The 21,289-nt window shown below is 37.7% G+C and overlaps 1 protein-coding gene across 1 annotated transcript in view; it reads right to left on the reverse strand.

The window, feature by feature from the left end:
• SECISBP2L (SECIS binding protein 2 like) overlaps nucleotides 1-21,289 on the reverse strand; it is a 62,539-nt gene that overhangs the window by 8,140 nt on the left and 33,110 nt on the right. Inside the window, exons 15-17 of the mRNA XM_068551212.1 lie at nucleotides 19,453-19,673; nucleotides 9,615-9,769; nucleotides 2,662-2,881 (exon numbers count right to left, since the gene is read on the reverse strand). Of these exons, the coding sequence (XP_068407313.1) occupies nucleotides 2,662-2,881; nucleotides 9,615-9,769; nucleotides 19,453-19,673 (596 nt within the window). The remainder of the gene's footprint in view (nucleotides 1-2,661; nucleotides 2,882-9,614; nucleotides 9,770-19,452; nucleotides 19,674-21,289) is intronic.

Consider the following 21,289-nt stretch of genomic DNA (forward strand, 5'->3'; position numbering starts at 1 on the left):
GTCTAAAGCCAGAATAGCACATCGAGAAGCCCACTTCTGAAGAAGGGATTAGGAAGCAATGTAAAGGCAGGGTCAAAGATCTCAACAAACCTGGAAATGCTACTGATCCAAACCTACCCTGATTCTGAATTGTTTCCTTTAGCAGAATTTAGTCAATAAAGCTGTTCTTTGCTTATTAACCCCTCTATGCTTTCCTGTTTTGTTAGTTGGTTCTTTGTGAAACTACCTTTTCAACTTTCACAACACTAGTTGGTTTGTCAGAGGATGAGGTGTGTGTATTTCTCCCTTCAGTCAGTACACAGAGGGAAGCTGTCCATCTTTAGATAGCTGTATATAGTAGAGGAACACAGAGATGAGTTCAAGACCCTACAGAAGAAGGTGTGGTGGCAGGGAACAAGCCGGAAACTCAAGACAGATAGAGGTAGTCCTCCCCTCACAAGTGGTTACTGAAAACCTACCGTATGGTCCTACTGGAAATTCATTCAACACACAAGGAATTCACATCACACTGGCTAAGAATTCTAGAGTCAAACTTAGCAGCTGTGTGACACTGGCAAGTTATTTACCTCACTTCATTTTAGTTCTCTCATTTGTAAAATGCAGTACAATATTTCTTATCTCCTAGGACTGCTCAGAGGATTAAATGTCTTAATAAAAGTGCCTAGGAGTGCCTAGTAAGAATTCAGTAAGTGACCTATTATTATTATATGTCAAGTGCCCATTAGGTGTCAGGTTTCTACCTCAAAGAACGTACTGCTTAGTTGGGATTTATGTTTGAAACTATTTGTTTCACGTAAGTATGACAAAATTGAGACTCAGCTCCGGGGGAAGGAAAACATAAGCAAAGAAAACAATTACGGTGTACACAGAGAACAGTAAGACTGAACTATCATAGGAACCTTTCTATTCTACCAATGTTTAGCATCCCTTTCCCAGCTTTGTTTTCTCTTTAAACTGTGGAAATCACAAGAAAACATTTTAGAGATCTTGCACCAGAATGGCATGGGAGACACTATTTGTTGTCTACCCAACAGTCATTCCCCATTTTCTTTCTGGCTAACAGAACTCCCAAACTTGAGATGGACTTGAACACAGTCCCATGGGAGGAATTAAAATAGTTCTTAGACTATCATGACTATCCCATTCCCCTTTGCCAAATATTCTCTTGCCCACATCTCCCTTGCAGCTAAAAGCAGTCACATGGTCGGCTCTGACCAAATGAAACAAAAGGCAAAGTCTTCGGAAAATTGTTTCCTTCACTGATAAAAAGAGCACACTGCTTGAACCTCCTGCCTGAACTGTTGTGATGCCCAGGGCCACTGCAGCCATTTATGAACATGAGATGATAAGCACAAGAATAAGAAGCCACAGGCTGAAAACGGAAGAACAGAAAAAAGGAAAGAACTAGGGACATTGACAACATTGTGAAATAATTAAATATCCTAATTTCTCAGGCCACATTAGCGGGTTTTATGTCTGTTGCCGAATACATCTGATACCGACAGAGTAACTTTGTGCTTTACTCTCAAAGCAAATTATTTATGATTATTTCCACTTATTTTGTTGGCATCCTCATAAATCAGATCATAGGCCAGAACCTTTAAGGTTCTGTCTAAATCCCTTCTTAGAATTCAGCCATTAGCTCACAAAACTTTAGCTCTGAATGAAACCTCATACATGATCTAGACAAACCCTCCTCACTTTACTGAAGACAAATCTGAGGCTCAGAAATTCATCAATTATGCCTAAATACCCTAGGCAGAGTGTGGAAAAGCCAAGGCTTCAATCTTTGAACACTTTAAATCTGGTGCTTTTTTGAAAACATCTTCTAAGTCTTTGAGAGGTTCTTTTTATAACTTTTCTTTTTATGTGCCCAAATGAAGAACACAGTCATTTCCCCAAACCCACAGCTTTAGGAATTTATCTTGCAGTTTACCTTTGAGATCTGGCATATCACTATATAGAGAACTGATTTCATTTACAAAGTTGGCCCTTTATCTTCTTTACTTTCAACTAGTATCACTTTAGCCAAAGAAACATCTCTGCCTCTAAGCCAGAATCACCTTTCCCTGACCAACAGTTTCTGAAAGGTGCACAATAACTTGTTAGTTGCCTCTGGTCTACAGCTTTGTCAAAAGCATTCCAAACATTTAACTACAATCACAGACAAGGACAGCAGGAAAGAGAAGTGTGGGAAGAAAGGAAGAAAACGATGACTCAGTTTTTCACATGTTACATTTTAGGTGGCAACAAGCTATTTGATAAACTTTCAGATAAGACTAAAAAGAGAAAAGAAAAACAAGAAGCCAAGGTGAAAGAGGTGGCTGCACTATTTTTCCTAGAATTTATTTATTTACTTAGTGATAGGTCAGAAGAATGGTACATTTGGCTTTTTAAATCCCTTTGGGATTTTTTTTTTTTCTTTTTAAGATTTTGGAAATGTGACTAATTTCAGGGTCTCACAGAAACTCTCAGCCCCAAATATTCTCCTAACTTTCAATGGACATGTTTAATGCAATTTTTAAACCAGAAATGTGAGCAAAATTTGAATAATCAAGAAGATAAAAACAAAAGGTAGCATGGAAAGTCATTTTTAAAATGACATTCATCATTAAATTATTTCAAACTTTCAGTCATTTAAAATGGTATGTAATAACTTACCATACTCCTTTTCATTTACTTCAGAGATGGGTTCAGATATAACACTGCAGAAAGAAATGGCGCTTGCTGCAGAGGGATTCCGAGAATGCCCCATGTGGTGTGGCACCTTTTTCACGTTCTTCAAGGCTTCCTCGGCTTGCTCCTGTTCCATTGCTGCAACCATATCTTTATATGCTTTCCTGGCTTCTTCAGTGAGTTCTACTAACTTATTAAACAGGCTCTAAAAAGAAAGAGATTTTGCGCAGTCCATTTTTTGTTATACTCTTTATTACTATCATTAGCAATAAATACCTCTACTGCTTCAGGATTGGATACACTTTCTATCAGCACAAAATCCAAATGGTATGCAAACCACAGAACCTTATAAAATACTCTGTAACTTACATATATTGTTCATTTAATTCTCACAAGTCTGAGGCAACTTCTTGATTCAGTACTAGCCACTAAATATGCTATATTAAACTTCTTACACAGTTTATCAATTCAACAACTGCACCCTTTAGCATGTGGCACTATAGTGGGTACAAAGACTACTGGAACCATCCCTCTGCTCTCAAGGAACCTTCCATATGGCTAAAAGGAGAGGACAGGAGACAATGATGATTCAGGGGACAATACCTTAAATGCCTTGAGAGGTACAAAGTGGTTTAGCTTTGGGAGGAAACATCTAACTGCTGGGCATCAGTGAAGAATTCATAAAGGAATATGACACCTGATGTAGGTCTTGAAAATCTGGTATAGTTTTGAGGAGTGGAGAAAGTACATTCTTAGCCAAGCATGCAAAACCATAAACCAAGGTACAGACTTAATAAAGTTCAAGGCTTGTTTGGGGAGCAGTGAAGAATCTTATATGGGTTCGAATATAAGGGAATGAGTGTATGCAGGGTGGTATCAAAGGATGCAGAAGCAGATGGCAGTCTCCACAGGAATGAAAAGTTCCCTATCATGTTTGCTTGTTAAAAGAACTCTTTACAAGAAGACCAAAAAGAAGTAAGTGATGGTATGGCTAGCTGCGGCCTTGAAAATGATGAAAGGCTAATTATAAAAATAGAATAAAGAACCTGGAAATAGAATGTGGAGCTAACCAGAAGTTCTTCCATCAGCAAGACAGAATGAACATGAATGGAATTAATAATCCCAGTGAAACTGTAAATGACAGAGCACACTTGTGTTAATAAATGGCAAAATTCTTTAGGCATTAAAGCTGTACTTCAATAACTATGACGTCTAACGATGTCTAAAGAAAACTGAAGTTTTCACAGTCACCCGAAAGACAACCAAAGAATGACTTTTAGTGATTCCTACACCACAATTCAACACAATTCAACATTCTACTCCTGTTTAATGTCTTGATTTAGTATCAGAATGCAACATACCCACACATTAAGTAAAAAATTTCAGATGGTAAATATGACCTGGCCACCTGTAAGAATATGTTTAATTATATATATAAAATTATGTTTTCAGACAAGGGAGAAAAAGTATAGCACAATTTTTTTTTCTTAACAAGGCACTGTCATTTAAATATAAACCATAAAAACATGAATGCATGGCAAACGTGTCATATTACTATGGAATAATGTATCTCTAAAAACTAAACTTAAGCAGGAAAAACATAAGTAGTGTGCTTTACCCAGCTGCAGTTTAAACTGTTTAAAGTACAATACAGGTACAATAAACACTGCTGCTAACTGTACTGATTTTTGAAAAGGGGTGGATGCTAGTGGTATCAAAAATATATTCAGGATTCACTTATTTTTAAAAAGGAGGATGGATCCTGTTAAAAAAAGCCCCCATGAGTTACATGTAAGAGACTTCATAAATATTTGTTTGCAATGTTTAATAAACCATGCACTTAAGTGAAGCCAACAAAAAGAAAATAGGCTTATGGATATGCAATTTTGAGATTAACATTGGTTTTACAATATAAATAAAACACAGCAACTGTTGGGAATAAAACAATATGCAAGAAGAAGAGAAAATAAAATTGAAGAGAGAAGCTATTAGGGAATAAAAGCCTTGAATATCAGGGTAAGGACAGAAAGCTTAATTCAAAGGTTAGCATTATTACATGGTAAATATAGGGTAGGTGCACTACCACATTACTATGAGTAGACACACTTGACAATATATCAGTACTTCCTTTACCTCCATTTTATGAATGTGTTTTGGTTTAAACAATAACTTACTACCTCAAAATGGAGAAGGCAAGAAAAGCAATGTACAAACAAAACTGCCAAACATTTTATAATATAATATCATACACATAACCTAATAAATATAGTTCAGTAAGAAATCAATACAATTAAAAACAAACATGTCCCCTTTTCCTGACCCTGATCCCATTCCTATTCCATAAACTCTAATAGTGAACAAAAGAGTACATTGTTATTATGTGTCTTTACCACAGAGCTACTTACCACCCAAATTCTCACATGTAGTTTAACACTAACAGGCAGATACACATCTACCATACAAATAATTAAACAAACATTTATTACCTGCTCATCCTCGAGTAATGTAAAAGGTTTTCAGGGATATAAAGACAAGGGAAATCAAAGAGGAAATAAAAAAATACTTAAAAACAAATGACAATGAAAACAGGACAACCCAAAACCTATGGGATGCAGCAAAAGCAGTTCTAAGAGGGAAGTTTATAGAAATACAATTCTACCTCAAGAAACAAGAAACATCTCAAATAAACAACTTAACCTTACACCTAAAGCAATTAGAGAAAGAAGAACAAAAAAACCCCCAAAGATAGCAAAAGGAAAGAAATCATAAAGATCAGATCAGAAATAAATGAAAAAAAAAAAAAGAAGGAAACAATAGCAAAGATCAATAAAACTAAAAGCTGGTTCTTTGAGAAGATAAACAAAATTGATAAACCATTAGCCACACTCATCAAGAAAAAAAGGGAGAAGACAAATCAGTAGAATTAGAAATGAAAAAAGAGAAGTAACAACTGATACTGCAGAAATACAAAGGATCTTGAAAGATTACTGCAAGCAAATATATGCCAATAAAATGGACAATCTGGAAGAAATGGACAAATTCTTAGAAAAGCACAACCTTCTGAGACTGACCAGGAAGAAATAGAAAATATATACAGACCAATCACAAGCACTGAAATTGAAACTGTGATTAAAAATCTTCCAACAAACAAAAGCCCAGGACCAGATGGCTTCACAGGTGAATTCTATCAAACATTTACAGAAAGCTAACACCTATCCTTCTCAAACTCTTCCAAAGTATAGCAGAGGGAGGAACACTCCCAAACTCATTCTACGAGGCCACCACCAACCTGATACCAAAACCAGACAAAGATGTCACAAAGTAAGAAAACTACAGGCCAATATCACCGATGAACACAGATACAAAAATCCTCAACAAAACACTAGCAAACAGAATCCAACAGCACACTAAAAGGACCATACACCACGACCATGTGGGGTTTATCCCAGGAATGCAAGGATTCTTCAATATATGCAAATCAATCAATGTGATAAACAATATTAACAAATTGAAGGAGAAAAACCATATGATCATCTCAATAGATGCAGAGAAAGCTTTCGACAAAAATCAACACCCATTTGTGATAAAAACCCTCCAGAGAGTATAAGCATAAAGGGAACTTACCTCAACATAATAAAGGCCACATATGACAAACCCACAGCCAACATCACTCTCAATGGTGAAAAACTGAAACCATTTCCACTAAGGTCAAGAACAAGACAAGGTTGTCCACTCTCACCACTATTATTCAACATAGTTTTGGAAGTTTTAGCCACAACAATCAGAGAAGAAAAAGAAATAAAAGGTATCCAAATTGGAAAAGAAGTAAAACTGTCACTGTCTACAGATGACATGATACTATACATAGAGAATCCTAAAGATGCTACCAGAAAACTACTACAGCTAATCAATGAATTTGGTAAAGTAGCAGGATACAAAATTAATGCACAGAAATCTCTTGCATTCCTATACACTAATGATGAAAAATCTGAAAGAGAAATTAAGGAAACACTCCCATTTACCATTGCAACAAAAAGAATAAAACACCTAGGAATAAACCTACCTAAGGAGACAAAAGACCTCTATGCAGAAAACTATAAGATACTGATGAAAGAAATTAAAGATGATACCAACAGATGGAGAGATATACCATGTTCTTGGATTGGAAGAATCAACATTGTGAAAATGACTATACTACCGAAAGCAACCTACAGATTCAGTGCAATCCCTATCAAACTACCAATGGCATTTTTCACAGAACTAGAACAAAAAATTTCACAATTTGTATGGAAACACAAAAGACCCCGAATAGCCAAAGCAATCTTGAGAAAGAAAAATGGAGCTGCAGGAATCAGGCTCCCGGACGTCAGACTATACTACAAAGCTACAGTAATCAAGACAGTATGGTACTGGCACAAAAACAGAAATATAGATCAGTGGAACAGGATAGAAAGCCCAGTGATAAATCCATGCACATATGGTCACGTTATCTTTGATAAAAAAGGCAAGAATATACAATGGAGAAAAGACAGCCTCTTCAATAAGTGGTGCTGGGAAAACTGGACAGCTAGCTATATGTAAAAGTATGAAATTAGAACACTCCCTAACACCATACACAAAAATAAACTCAAAATGGATAAAAGACCTAAATTTAAGGCCAGACACTATAAAACTCTTGGAGGAAAACATAGGCAGAAGACTCTATGATATAAATCACAGCAAGATCCTTTTTGACCCACCGTCTAGAGTAATGGAAGTAAAAACAAAAATAAACAAATGGGACCTACTGAAACTTAAAAGCTTTTGCACAGCAAAGGACACCATAAACAAGATGAAAACACAACCCTCAGAATGGGAGATAATATTTGCAAACGAAGCAACTGACAAAGGATTAATCTCCAAAATGTACAAGCAGCTCATGCAGCTTAATATCAAAAAAACAACCCAATCCAAAAATGGGCAGAAGACCTAAATAGACATTTCTCCAAAGACATACAGATTGCCAACAAACATGAAAGGATGCTCAACATCACTGATCATTAGAGAAATGCAAATCTAAACTACAATGAGGTATCACCTCACACCGGTCAGAATGGCCATCACCAAAAAATCTACAAACAATAAATGCTGGAGAGGGTGTGGAGAAAAGGGAACCCTCCTGCACTGTTGGTGGGAATGTAAATTGACAGAGCCACTATGGAGAGAGTATGGAGGTTCCTTAAAAAACTAAAAATAGAACTACCATACGACCCAGCAATCTCACTACTGGGCATATACCCTGAGAAAACCATAATTCAAAAAGAGTCATGTACCACAATGTTCACTGCAGCTCTATTTACAATAGCCAGGACATGGAAGCAACCTAAGTGTCCATCAATAGATGAATGGATAAAGAAGATGTGGCACATATATACAATGGAATATTACTCAGCCATAAAAAGAAACGAAACTGAGTTATTTGTAGTGAGGTGGATGGACCTAGAGTCTGTCATACAGAGTAAAATAAGTCAGAAAGAGAAATATAAATACAGTATGCTAACACATATATATGGAATCTAAAAAACAAAAAACTTTATGAAGAACCTAGGGGCAGGACAGGAATAAAGACGCAGATGTAGAGAATGGACTTGAGGACATGGGGAGGGGGAAGGGTAAGCTGGGACGAAGTGAGAGAGTGGCATGTACTTATATATTCTACCAAATGTAAAATAGATAGCTAGTGGGAAGCAGCCGCATAGCACAGGGAGATCAGCTCAGTGCTTTGTGACCACCTAGAGGGGTAGGATAGGGAGGGTGGGAGGGAGACGCAAGAGGGAGGAGATAAAAACTGATTCCCTTTGTTATAAAACGGAAACTAACACACCATTGTAAATTAATTATACTCCAATAAAGATTTCAAAATTAAAAAAAAGACAAGGGTCCTACCCTTGAGGAATTCACACTTATATGAAGAAACACATTAACTATGACAAAGCAGTGTGATATCTATAACTGAGAAAAGCATGCGCTGTTAATGGCAGGACAAATATTAATTACATGATCGTAGAGAGTAGGTGTGTAGACAGATAATTTAATGGGTAGTGGGAGAGAAACTGAATGGACAGGGGAATGGAGGTATTCAAATATGGTGACTGCACAGGAAAGATAGACACTTAAATATATACAAATAGTATGGCTGAGAAGGGGGAAAACGGTCCATCAGTTGTGTCACAAAATACTTTAGAATCAACTTCATAAAAAACAGTCTTATTGTATGCACAGACTGTATACAATTTAAAACAAGTATAACTGAAAACATTTCAATGTAAAAACCACAATAAAGTCAAATGATGTTCTAAAAAGAACCCCACACGCTCAAAAAAACCCCACCGATCTTAAAATGTTATCAGTTAATAAGCATTACTCTAAATAAATAACATTTACTTTATCATATATCAGCTTCTATGGGCAAAGTTTGTATTAGCCGACTATGAGAGGAAGACAAATATCATGGGTGTAGAATTATTCTCTCAACTGGTTTAGGAATTCATTTTCAAAGGAAAATCCTCTCCAAATAAAGGATTCTTTTCTCTCTTGACTCCTAGCAGCACAAAATATACCCAACATATAGACTGAAGAAATTTCTTTTACTTTGTACAATATTGGATACCTTTACCCAGCAGTTACACATATTGTCAAGTACTACATATCTGAACCCAGAAAAAAAAAAATCACTGTAGCAGAAATACGAGCTAAAATCTTTTCACAATGTTATAGGACTGACTTACGCAAATGTTTTCAACACTAAAAAAGGAAACGTAATACTAAAGAATTTTCCACTCATTCCTGGAGAGTCATCATATCACTTCTCCAAATGCTCAAACATAACAATGGCACGTGTCCAAAGAAGATGTACTATGGGGGGTGGGCAGTGAGGGACTGCGTCTTCTAAGTCTTACCTCAGCACCAAAGTAGTTGAAGATTCCTACCACACTAACAGGAACCAGCTTGTTCACACAGCGTCCTAGAGCTTTTCTTCCAAGGGCAAACACAAAAGGAATTTCTTGTTCCCGTGCCATGGCTATAACATTGTAGAGAGCCTCATCCAGGCCACCTGAGAAATCAACATGTATAGAAGTTTTTAGTTATTTCCTAAATGGAGCTATTTTAGTACCCGACAGCATAAAACACAGCAGCAAAGGAGTCCATGAATGCTTGTGGCACTTAGGCTGTTCACCACATTTTCCTATCTGAATTTGTACTATGTTTGGATATTATGTACGTATTTTCTTTCTCCCAGTTAAATACTATATTCCTTTAATGCCAGTATTTTTGTTTCTCCACAGGGACTAGCATAGCAGGAGTCAAATTTCAATATAATAAACATTTTTCGTTTTTTAAAATTAATTAAAATTGTTAATAGTGGCTGATTCCTTTATCTAATCTCTCAGCTCAAGTAAGCAACCTATCACATGCAATAAGACCGATTATACATTACTGTTTTTACTGGTATTTTTCCCCTCTGCCTGCTACTGCTACCTGATGCCTCTGTCTACTCCAATCACCTGAAGTGGCTCCTCCATGAAAAAGGACAAATAACGGTGCACAACATAGTACAAAAGCCTCTGTTACTGCTGGTTTCTGAGAGACACATCTCCACCATAAACAGGGGCAGATACCTGTATCTTTTTTCTTTTTTTAATATTGTATTTAACTGATTTTAAGATGCAAAATTTTTTCCACATACTAACAACTCTGAACTAGGGTAGCATTTTACAATCAATGGAATCTTTGCATTGATAGAATTTTTCTTTCTTAGTGGAATATAAAATATTGCTGCATCATACAATCACCATGTTCTATCCTGAACAGTAATTTTAGGATACAAAAATTACAAATTACATTTTTTTTTTCTGAAATAGGGTAGGATAACTGTCTAGAGAACCCATTTTCATTTCTGACATTAGTCACTGCTGTCATATTGTTTCTACAATCATGTTGGCTTATATTAAATAAGAGACAGGAGAGTTTGATTTCCCAATTGGAAAAACTCAATGAACTATGGTAAAAATGCATATATCATAACCATTATGTAAGAACTGATCTGGAATTTGGGATTTATAGGAGATGTTTAGGTACTGTTATTAATTACTACATAGTTTGAGAGAGTCTTTCAACTTCTCTCTTTCATACAATGGAAGTAATTATTTTTGTCTCTCTGGCAAGATCAGAATGCCCCAATAGTAAAAGGAAAATTATTTGAAAGTGTTTCTTTGAGGAGCATTAATTATGTTGTTTAATAATATTTAAAATACACCCCTCTAACGACCAATTCAGTACCCAAGTGTTCAGGACTGGAAATTGATTTTGAAATTGTTTTAAATATAGTGGCAAATAATTACAGTTATAAGTGGACAATGGAAAGTAGACCTTCAAAATTAGATTGTGAATATTTCTTCCTAAAATAGAAACATTTTTTTAAAAAATTTTGATTGATATCATAAAGTCACACAGCCCAAATGTTTTCAGGTTCATTCAAAACAATTATGGTTTGGAACTGTCAACCATACATCAATTAGAAGATAGAAATGTTTACCAAAATAATTTCTTTATTTATAGAATAATTGATTTGTAAACTTTCTAGGATGATTAGAAAGTAGGGTCATTTATTATTAAGAATGCCACAGACCATGATCACATAAATCCATATCCTCTTCATAAAAGAGGATATTTATCTCTCATTTATCTAGAGAAGCAGGGAAGGCATTCAGCTTATTCAAAAGTAGCACGATCATTAAGGAACAGTTGGTTAGCAGAGCCTATCCTTTTTATCGACAGTGGAAATTATTAACTGCATCTTTAAAAGACCACTCGTAATGACCTTGGCTTCAGAGTCAAAACACGGTACTATGTTTGTGTGGGCCTACATAACCTAGGGTCTACAATGAGACATATGTTTTGGCCTACACTTGACTCCTGTCCACAGTCAAAGACCAAGAAGGAGAACTGTATCTTTTTCCTAATTTTTTTAAGAGAAAAGAGCCATCAAAGGAGGATAATGCAAAAATTTTAAAGTAGAATAGGCCAGAAATGAGCCATCAGGCTACGCGGTAGAACCTCCAGGAACCAGCTGCCGGGTCGCCACTGCTGGGTTTTTTAGTTGCTCCTTTGCGGGGCTAGTGCCCCTGCTCTAGGCCTGCCTGAAGAGCTGGGGGGGGAGGGTGCACCGGAGGCGACCTTCAAGATGGCGGAGGAGTGAGAAGTGGAGATCACCTTCCTCCCCACAGATACATCAGAAATACACCTATATGGGGAACAACTCCTACAGAACACCCACTGAACGCTGGCAGAAGACATCAGACTTCCCAAAAGGCAAGAAACTCCCCACGAACCTGGGCTGGGCAAAAGAAAAAAGAAAAAACGGAGACAAAGAATAGGGACGGGACCTGCACCACTGGGAGGGAGCTGTGAAGGAGGAGAAATTTCCACACACTAGGAAGCCCCTTCACTGGCGGAGACGGGAGGTGGTGGGGGAGAAATTTCGGAGCCACGGAGGAGAGCGCAGCAACGGGGGTGCAGAGGGCAAAGCGGAGAGACTCCCACATAGAGGATCGCTGCCGACCAGCACTCACCAGCCCGGGAGGCTTGTCTGCTCACCCGCCGGGGCGGGCGGGGGCTGGGAGCTGAGGCTCGGGCTTCGGAGGTCAGATCCCAGGGAGAGGACTGGGGTTGGCTGCATGAACACGGCCTGGAGGGGCTAGTGCACCACAGCTAGCCGGGAGGGAGTCCAGAAAAAGTCTGGAACTGCCTAAGAATCAAGAGACCATTATTTCGGGGTGTGTGAGGAGAGGGGATTAAGAGCACCGCTTAAAGGAGCTCCAGAGACGGGCGCAAGCCACGGCTATCAGCACAGACACCAGAGACGGGCATGAGACGCCAAGGCTGCTACTGCAGCCACCAAGAAGCCTGTGTGCAAGCACTGGTCACTATCCACACCTCCCCTCCTGGGAGCCTGGGCAGCCCACCACTGCCAGGGTCCCGTGATCCAGGGACAACTTCCCCGGGAGAACACACTGCGCACCTCAGGCTGTTAAAACGACACGCTGGCCTCTGCCAGCGCAGGCTCGCCCTGCATTCCGTACCCCTCCCTATGCCAGGCCTCAGTGAGGCAGAGCCCCCGAATCAGCTGCTACTTTAACCCTGTCCTGTCTGGGCAGGAACAGATGTCCTCAGGTGACCTACACACAGAGGTGGGGCCAAATCCAAAGCTGAACCCCGGGAGCTGTATGAACAAAGAAGAGAAAGGGAAATTTCTCCCAACAGCCTCAGGAGCTGAGGATTAAATCTCCACAATCAACTTGATGTACCCTGCATCTCTGGAATATCTGAATAGACAACGAATCATCCCCAAATTCTGGTAGTAGACTTTGGGAACAACAATATATATATTTTTTTCATTTTTCTCTTTTTGTAAGTGTGTATGTATATGCTTCTTCGTGTGATTTGGTCTGTATAGCTTTGCTTTTACCATTTGTCCTAGAGTTTTGTCTGTCCTTTTTTTTTTTCAGTATACTTTCTAACGCTTGTTATCATTGGTGGATTTGTTTTTTCGTTTGGTTGGTCTCTTGTCTCTTTTCTTTTTTTTATTACTTTTTAATTTTTCTTATTTTTAACACTTACTTTTTATTTTAATAACTTTATTTTCTTTTCTTTCTTTCTTTCTTTTTTTTCTCCCTTTTCTTCTGAGCCACGTGGACGAAAGGCTCTTGGTGCTCCAGCCAGGCATCAGGGCCGTGCCTCTGAGGTGGGAGAGCCAAGTTCAGGACATTGGTCCACCACAGACCTCCTGGCTCCACGTAATATCACACGGCAAAAGCTCTCCCAGAGATCTCCATCTCAACGCTACGACCCAGCTCCACTCAACGACCAGCAAGCTACAGTGCTGGACACCCTTTGCCAAACAACTAGCAAGACAGGAACACAACCCCACCCATTAACAAACAGGCTGCCTAAAATCATAATAAGGTCACAGACACCCCAAAACACACCACCAGACAGGGTCCTGCCCACCAGAAAGGCACGATACAGCCTCATCCACTAGAACACAGGCACCAGTCCCCTCCATCAGGAAGCCTACACAACCCACTGAACCAACCTTAGCCACTGGGGGCAGACATCAAAAACAACGGGAATTATGAACCTGCAGCTTGCAAAAAGGAGACCCCAAACACAGTAAGTTAAGCAAAATGAGAAGACAGAGAAACACACAGCAGATGAAGGAGCAAAGTAAAAACCTACCAGACCTAACAAATGAAGAGGAAATAGGCAGTCTACCTGAAAAAGAATTCAGAGTAATGATAGTAAAGATAATCCAAAATCTTGGAAATAGAATGGAGAAAATACAAGAAATGCTTAACAAGGACCTAGAAGAACTAAAGAGCAAACAAACAATGATGAACAACACAATAAATGAAATTAAAAATTCTCCAGAAGGAACCAATAGCAGAATAACTGAGGCAGAAGAACAGATAAGTGACCTGGAGAATAAAATAGTGGAAATAACTACCGCAGAGCAGAATAAAGAAAAAAGAATGAAACGAATTGAGAACAGTCTCAGAGACCTCTGGGACAACATTGAGTGCACCAACATTCGAATTGTAGGGGTCCCAGAAGAAGAAGAGAAAAAGAAAGGGACTGAGAAAATATTTGAAGAGATTATAGATGAAAACTTCCCAAATATGGGAAAGGAAATAGTTAATCAAGTCCAGGAAGCACCGAGAGTCCTATACAGGATAAATCCAAGGAGAAACACACCAAGACACATATCAAACTATCAAAAATTAAATACAAAGAAAAAATATTGAAAGCAGCAAGGGAAAAGCAACAAATAACATACAAGGGAATCCCCATAAGGTTAACAGCTAATCCTTCAGCAGAAACTCTGCAAGCCAGAAGGGAGTGGCAGGACATATTTAAAGTGATGAAAGGAAAAAACCTACAACCAAGATTACTCTACCCAGCAAGGATCTCATTCAGATACGACAGAGAAATTAAAACCTTTACAGACAAGCAAAAGCTAAGAGAATTCACCAAATTCTTTGCTTTGGTAAAGCACCACCAAACCAGCTTTACAACAAATGCTAAAGGAACTTCTCTAGGCAGGAAACACAAGGAAGGGAAAACACCTACAATAACAAACCCAAAACAATTAAGAAAATGGTAATAGGAACATACATATCGATAACTACCTTAAATGTAAATGGATTAAATGCTCCAATCATTTACTTAAATGTAAATGGATTAAATGCTCCAACCAAATGCTCCAGCCAAAAGACACAGACTGGCTGAATGGATACAAAAACCAAGACCCGTATACATGCTCTCTACAAGAGACCCACTTCAGACCTAGGAACACATACAGACTGAAAGTGAGGAGATGGAAAAAAGATATTCCATGCAAATGGAAATCAAAAGAAAGCTGGAGTAGCTTTCTTTTTCTCATATCAGACAAAATAGACATATCATATCAGACAAAATAGACTTTGAAATAAAGACTATTACAAGAGACAAAGAAGGACACTACATAATGATCAAGGGATCGATCCAAGAAGAAGATATAACAATTGTAAATATTTATGCACCCAACATAGGGGCACCTCAATACATAAGGCAAATGCTAACAGCCATAAAAGGGGAAATCGACAGTAACACAATCACAGTAGGGGACTTTAACACCCCACTTTCACCAATGGACAGACCATCCAAAATGAACTAAGGAAACACAAGCTTTAAATGACACATTAAACAAGACAGACTTAACTGATATTTATACAACATTCCCTCCAAAAACAAGAGAATACACTTTCTTCTCAAGTGCTCATGGAACATTCTCCAGGATAGATCATATCTTGGGCCACAAATCAAGCCTTGATAAATTTAAGAAAATTGAAATCATATCAAGTATCTTTTCCGACCACAATGCTATGAGACTAGATATCAATTACAGGAAAAAAATCTGTAAAAAAATACAAACACATGGAGGTTAAACAATACACTACTTAATAAATAAGAGATCACTGAAGAAATCAAAGAGGAAATCAAAAAACACCTAGAAACAAATGACAATGAAAACATGACGACCCAAAACCTACAGGATGCAGCAAAAGCAGTTCTAAGAGGGAAGTTTATAGCGATACAATCCTACCTCAAGAAACAAGAAACATCTCAAATAAACAACCTAACCTTACACCGAAAGCAATTAGAGAAAGAACAAAAAACTCCCAAAGTTAGCAGAAGGAAAGAAATCATAAAGATCAGATCAGAAATAAATGAAAAAGAAATGAAGGAAAGAATAGAAAATATCAATAAAACTAAGAGGTGGTTCTTTGAGATGATAAACAAAATTGATACACCATTAGCCAGATTCATCAAAAAAAAAAAAGGGAAAAGACTCAGATCAATAGAATTAGAAATGAAGAAGGAGAAGTAACAACTGACACTGCAGAAATACAACGGATTATGAGAGATTACTACAAGCAACTATATGGCAATAAAATGGACAATCTGGAAGAAATGGACAAATTCTTAGAAAAGCACAACCTTCTGAGACTGACCAGGAAGAAATAGAAAATATATACAGACCAATCACAAGCACTGAAATTGAAACTGTGATTAAAAATCTTCCAACAAACAAAATCCCAGGACCAGATGGCTTCACAGGTGAATTCTATCAAACATTTAGAGACGAGCTAACAGCTATGCTTCTAGAACTCTTCCAAAATATAGCAGAGGGAGGAACACTCCCAAACTCATTCTCTGAGGCCACCATCAATCTGATACCAAAAGCAGACAAAGATGTCACAAAGAAAGAAAATTACAGGCCAATATCACCGATGAATACAGATGCAAAAATCCTCAACAAAATACTAGCAAACAGAATCCAACAGCACATTAAAAGGATCATACACCACGATCATGTGGGGTTTATCCCAGGAATGCAAGGATTCTTCAATATATGCAAATCGATTAATGTGATACACCATATTAACTGAAGGAGAAAAACCATATGATCATCTCAATAGATGCAGAAAAAGCTTTGAACAAAATTCAACACCCATTTATGATAACAACTCTCCAGAAAGTAGGCACAGAGGGAACTCACCTCAACATGATAAAGGCCATATATGACAAACCCACAGGCAACATCATTCTCAATGGTGAAAAACTGAAACCATTTCTTCTAAGATCAGGAACAAGACAAGGTTGCCCACTCTCACCATTATTATTCAACAGAGTTTTGGAAGTTTTAGCCACAGCAATCAGAGAAGAAAAAGAAATAAAAGGAATCCACATCGGAAAAGAAGAAGTAAAGCTGTCACTGTTCGCAAATGACATGATACTATACATAGAGAATCCTAAAGATGCTACCAGAAAACTACTACAGCTAATCAATGAACTTGGTAAAGTAGCAGTATACAAAAGGAATGCACAGAAATCTCTTGCATTCCTATACACTAATGATGAAAAATCTGAGAGAGAAATTAAGGAAACACTCCCATTTACCATTGCAACAGAAAGAATAAAACACCTAGGAATAAACCTACCTAAGGAGACAAAAGACCTCTATGCAGAAATTTATAAGACACTGATGAAAGAAATTAAAGATGATAGAAACAGATGGAGAGATATACCATGTTCTTGGATTGGAAGAATCAACATTGTGAAAATGACTATACTACCGAAAGCAACCTATGGATTCAGTGCAATCCCTATCAAACTACCAATGGCATTTTTCACAGAACTAGAACAAAAAATTTCACTATTTGTATGGAAACACAAAAGACCCCGAATAGCCAAAGCAATCTTGAGAAAGGAAAACGGAGCTGCAGGAATCAGGCTCCCGGACGTCAGACTATACTACAAAGCTACAGTAATCAAGACAGTATGGTACTGGCACAAAAACAGAAATATAGATCAGTGGAACAGGATAGAAAGCCCAGTGATAAACCCATGCACATATGGTCACCTTATCTTTGATAAAGGAGGCAAGAATATACAATGGAGAAAAGACAGCCTCTTCAATAAGTGGTGCTGGGAAAACTGGACAGCTAGCTACATGTAAAAGTATGAAATTAGAACACTCCCTAACACCATACACAAAAATAAACTCAAAATGGATAAAAGACCTAAATTTAAGGCCAGACACTATAAAACTCTTGGAGGAAAACATAGGCAGAAGACTCTATGATATAAATCACAGCAAGATCCTTTTTGACCCACCGTCTAGAGTAATGGAAGTAAAAACAAAAATAAACAAATGGGACCTACTGAAACTTAAAAGCTTTTGCACAGCAAAGGAAACCACAAACAAGATGAAAACACAACCCTCAGAATGGGAGATAATATTCGCAAATGAAGCAACTGACAAAGGATTAATCTCCAAAATTTACAAGCAGCTCATGCAGCTCAATATCAAAAAAACAAACAACCCAATCCAAAAATGGGCAGAAGACCTAAATAGACATTTCTCCAAAGACATACAGATTGCCAACAAACATGAAAGGATGCTCAACATCACTAATCATTAGAGAAATGCAAATCAAAACTACAATGAGGTATCACCTCATACCAGTCAGTATGGCCATCATCAAAAAATCTACAAACAATAAATGCTGGAGAGGGTGTGGAGAAAAGGAAACCCTCTTGCACTGTTGGTGGGAATGTAAATTGATACAGCCACTATGGAGAACAGTATGGAGGTTCCTCAAAAAACTACAAATAGAACTACCATACAACCCAGCAATCCCACTACTGGGCATATACCCTGAGAAAACCATAATTCAAAAAGTGTCATGTACCAACAATGTTCATTGCAGCTCTATTTACAATAGCCAGGACGTGGAAGCAACCTAAGTGTCCATCAATAGATGAATGGATAAAGCAGATGTGGCACATATATACAATAGAATATTACTCAGCCATAAAAAGAAACGAAATTGAGTTATTTGTAGTGAGGTGGATGGACCTAGAGTCTGGCATACAGAGTAAAGTAAGTCAGAAAGAGAAAAACAAATACCGTATGCTAATATATATATATATAGAATGTAAAAAACAACAAAAAAACAAAAAATGGTTATGAAGAACATAGGCACAGGAGAGGAATAAAGACCCAGACATAGAGAATGGACTTGAGGACACAGGGAGGGGGAAGGGTAAGCTGGGACGAAGTGAGAGAGTGGCATGGACATATATACACTACCAAATGTAAAATAGATAGCTAGTGGGAAGCAGCCACATAGCACAGGGAGATCAGCTCGGTGCTTTGTGACCACCTAGAGGGGTGGGAGGGAGACACAAGAGGGAAGAGATATGGGGATATATGTATATGTATAACTGATTCACTTTGTTATAAAGCAGAAACTAACAAATCATTGTAAAGCAATTATACTCCAATAAAGATATTAAAAATAAATAAATAAAGTAGAATATATTTGCAGAGGTAAAGAAATGCCCGCTTAGTAGTTCCCACTCTGATCACAACACAGGGGACACTTGGTTGGCCCCAACTAAATCCTTCACTAGTGTTCATAAATGGGGATTTTCTTTACAATCTGATCTCAATTGTATTACTCTGCCTCAGGTGCTGAAACATTTCATTTTCTTTCCTCATGTTCAGTATTATGTTTTATACCTAAACTCTGCTAAAGAAGACATATGGCTTCCACTTTAAAATTCACTGCATATTCTACAATTATACTACATAAATATCAAAACACTTCAAAAGTAAAATGTTCATACCTTTGGACTGGATTTTTTCACAATTTGGAGAAATTATAACACATTTGATCTTGTTTAACTTCATATGTTTCGTAACCTCTCTTAGACCCATGACCAGCCGTCTCCTTGCTTTTGCTCTTACAGGATCCTTTTGGTAGATGCGTTCCTGGAAGCTGACAAGCTCTTGAAGAAGAAGAGTCACACATTCATCAATCTCTTTACAAAGAACCTGATTACAGTACCTGTAAAGGAAACCAAAAGTAGGTAATTATAAAATTATTTTAGGAAAAAAATACATCCAGTAACAGGTTTTCATTAAAAAATCAAGTCTTTAAAAATCTCCTAAATCCTTCAATTAGGAAAACAGAAGAGTTTTCCTGAATTACAACAGATCGGCTTTTATGTAAAGGATAGATTAACCTTGGGGAAGTACTAATCAAACACCCAATTGTTAAATTCCTAAGGATATACATCAAATGTTAGCCTGCTATTAGATAAACAGGTATAATGTTTTTGGTAAGGAGATAATGTATAAAGTTATTTCATTTCAATGAATGCTAAAGATGCTTCTAATAAGAAACAAATTAATTTCATAAAAGCTAACCGAATGCCCTAATACCAACCATTCATCCTCCATGCTTGGATAAATCACAATCTCCGGCACTGGCTTCCTCAACCATAAAAATAAAGAGTTATAGGGGCTTCCCTGGTGGCGCAGTGGTTGAGAATCTGCCTGCCAATGCAGGGGACGCGGGTTCGGGCCCTGGTCTGGGGGGACCCCACATGCCGCGGAGCGGCTGGGCCCGTGAGCCACAGCTGCTGAGCCTGCGCGTCTGGAGCCTGTGCTCCGCGGCAGGAGAGGCCGCGATAGTGAGAGGCCCGCGCACAGCGATGAAGAGTGGCCCCCGCTTGCCACAACTAGAGAAAGCCCTCGCACAGAAATGAAGACCCAACGCAACCAAAAATAAATAATAAATAAATAAATAAATAAGTATATTTTAAAAAAATAAATAAATAAATAAAGAGTTATGGATGACAGCCTCAATGGTCCCTCTACCTCTGAAAATCTATGGTTACAGAGGATGAATTCAGTAATTAAATTGAAGCCAAAACCAAAGAGGTCTTGAGGTAAAAGTCACGTGGCTTTGTATCAGGCAAAGGAACTGAATGAGGCTCTTTGTGAGATCATATGTGGCTATAACGCAAAAAACAGAAAGCAAGCAGTGTGAGGCCACTATAGTACTTAATTTCAAGGATAAGAAAGTCATTCTAGTTTAAGTAAACTCCTTATATATTCCACTTTGCTAGCTTTCATCTATAATCTATCTGTACCATAAGCAGGTACTTAACAAGGATAATTGGTAAAATTTCTGATCTAGGAATGCTGGGCCAGCAAATTACCACTTCTAAATTACTGATAAATTATATGGTGGGAAAATCTAGGCCTGCCTTTCTTTAGTGAAAAGAAATGTTCTGCTCTGGAAATTTTTTTAATGTTTATGTGAAAAGTGTTTAAATAAATGCAAGTATGACATTACTTCAGAACAGAAGATATAACTGGACAGACTGAGGAAAGGTTATCATACAGTATACAAAATTAAAGAATGCAATTGAAGAATAAAACATCAAAAATGCAATTTTCTTCACTCTGCTTTTCTTCCAAGCTGTTTATTTCACACATATGTAAGATTTTATTCTCCAAGTATTTCCTTTGTCACACATCTGTGATACTTAATTAACTTCCCAAACCTAGGCGTTAAGTATTTGCTCAAAAATAATAATGTAAAGGAACAGAACAAACCAATGTGGTTTGGATTCACACGTATTTTACTTTCACCCTGGGATTCTTTCATAGGTA

This window comes from Eschrichtius robustus, chromosome 1 (assembly GCF_028021215.1).
Source record: "Eschrichtius robustus isolate mEscRob2 chromosome 1, mEscRob2.pri, whole genome shotgun sequence".
Lineage (NCBI taxonomy): Eukaryota > Metazoa > Chordata > Mammalia > Artiodactyla > Eschrichtiidae > Eschrichtius > Eschrichtius robustus.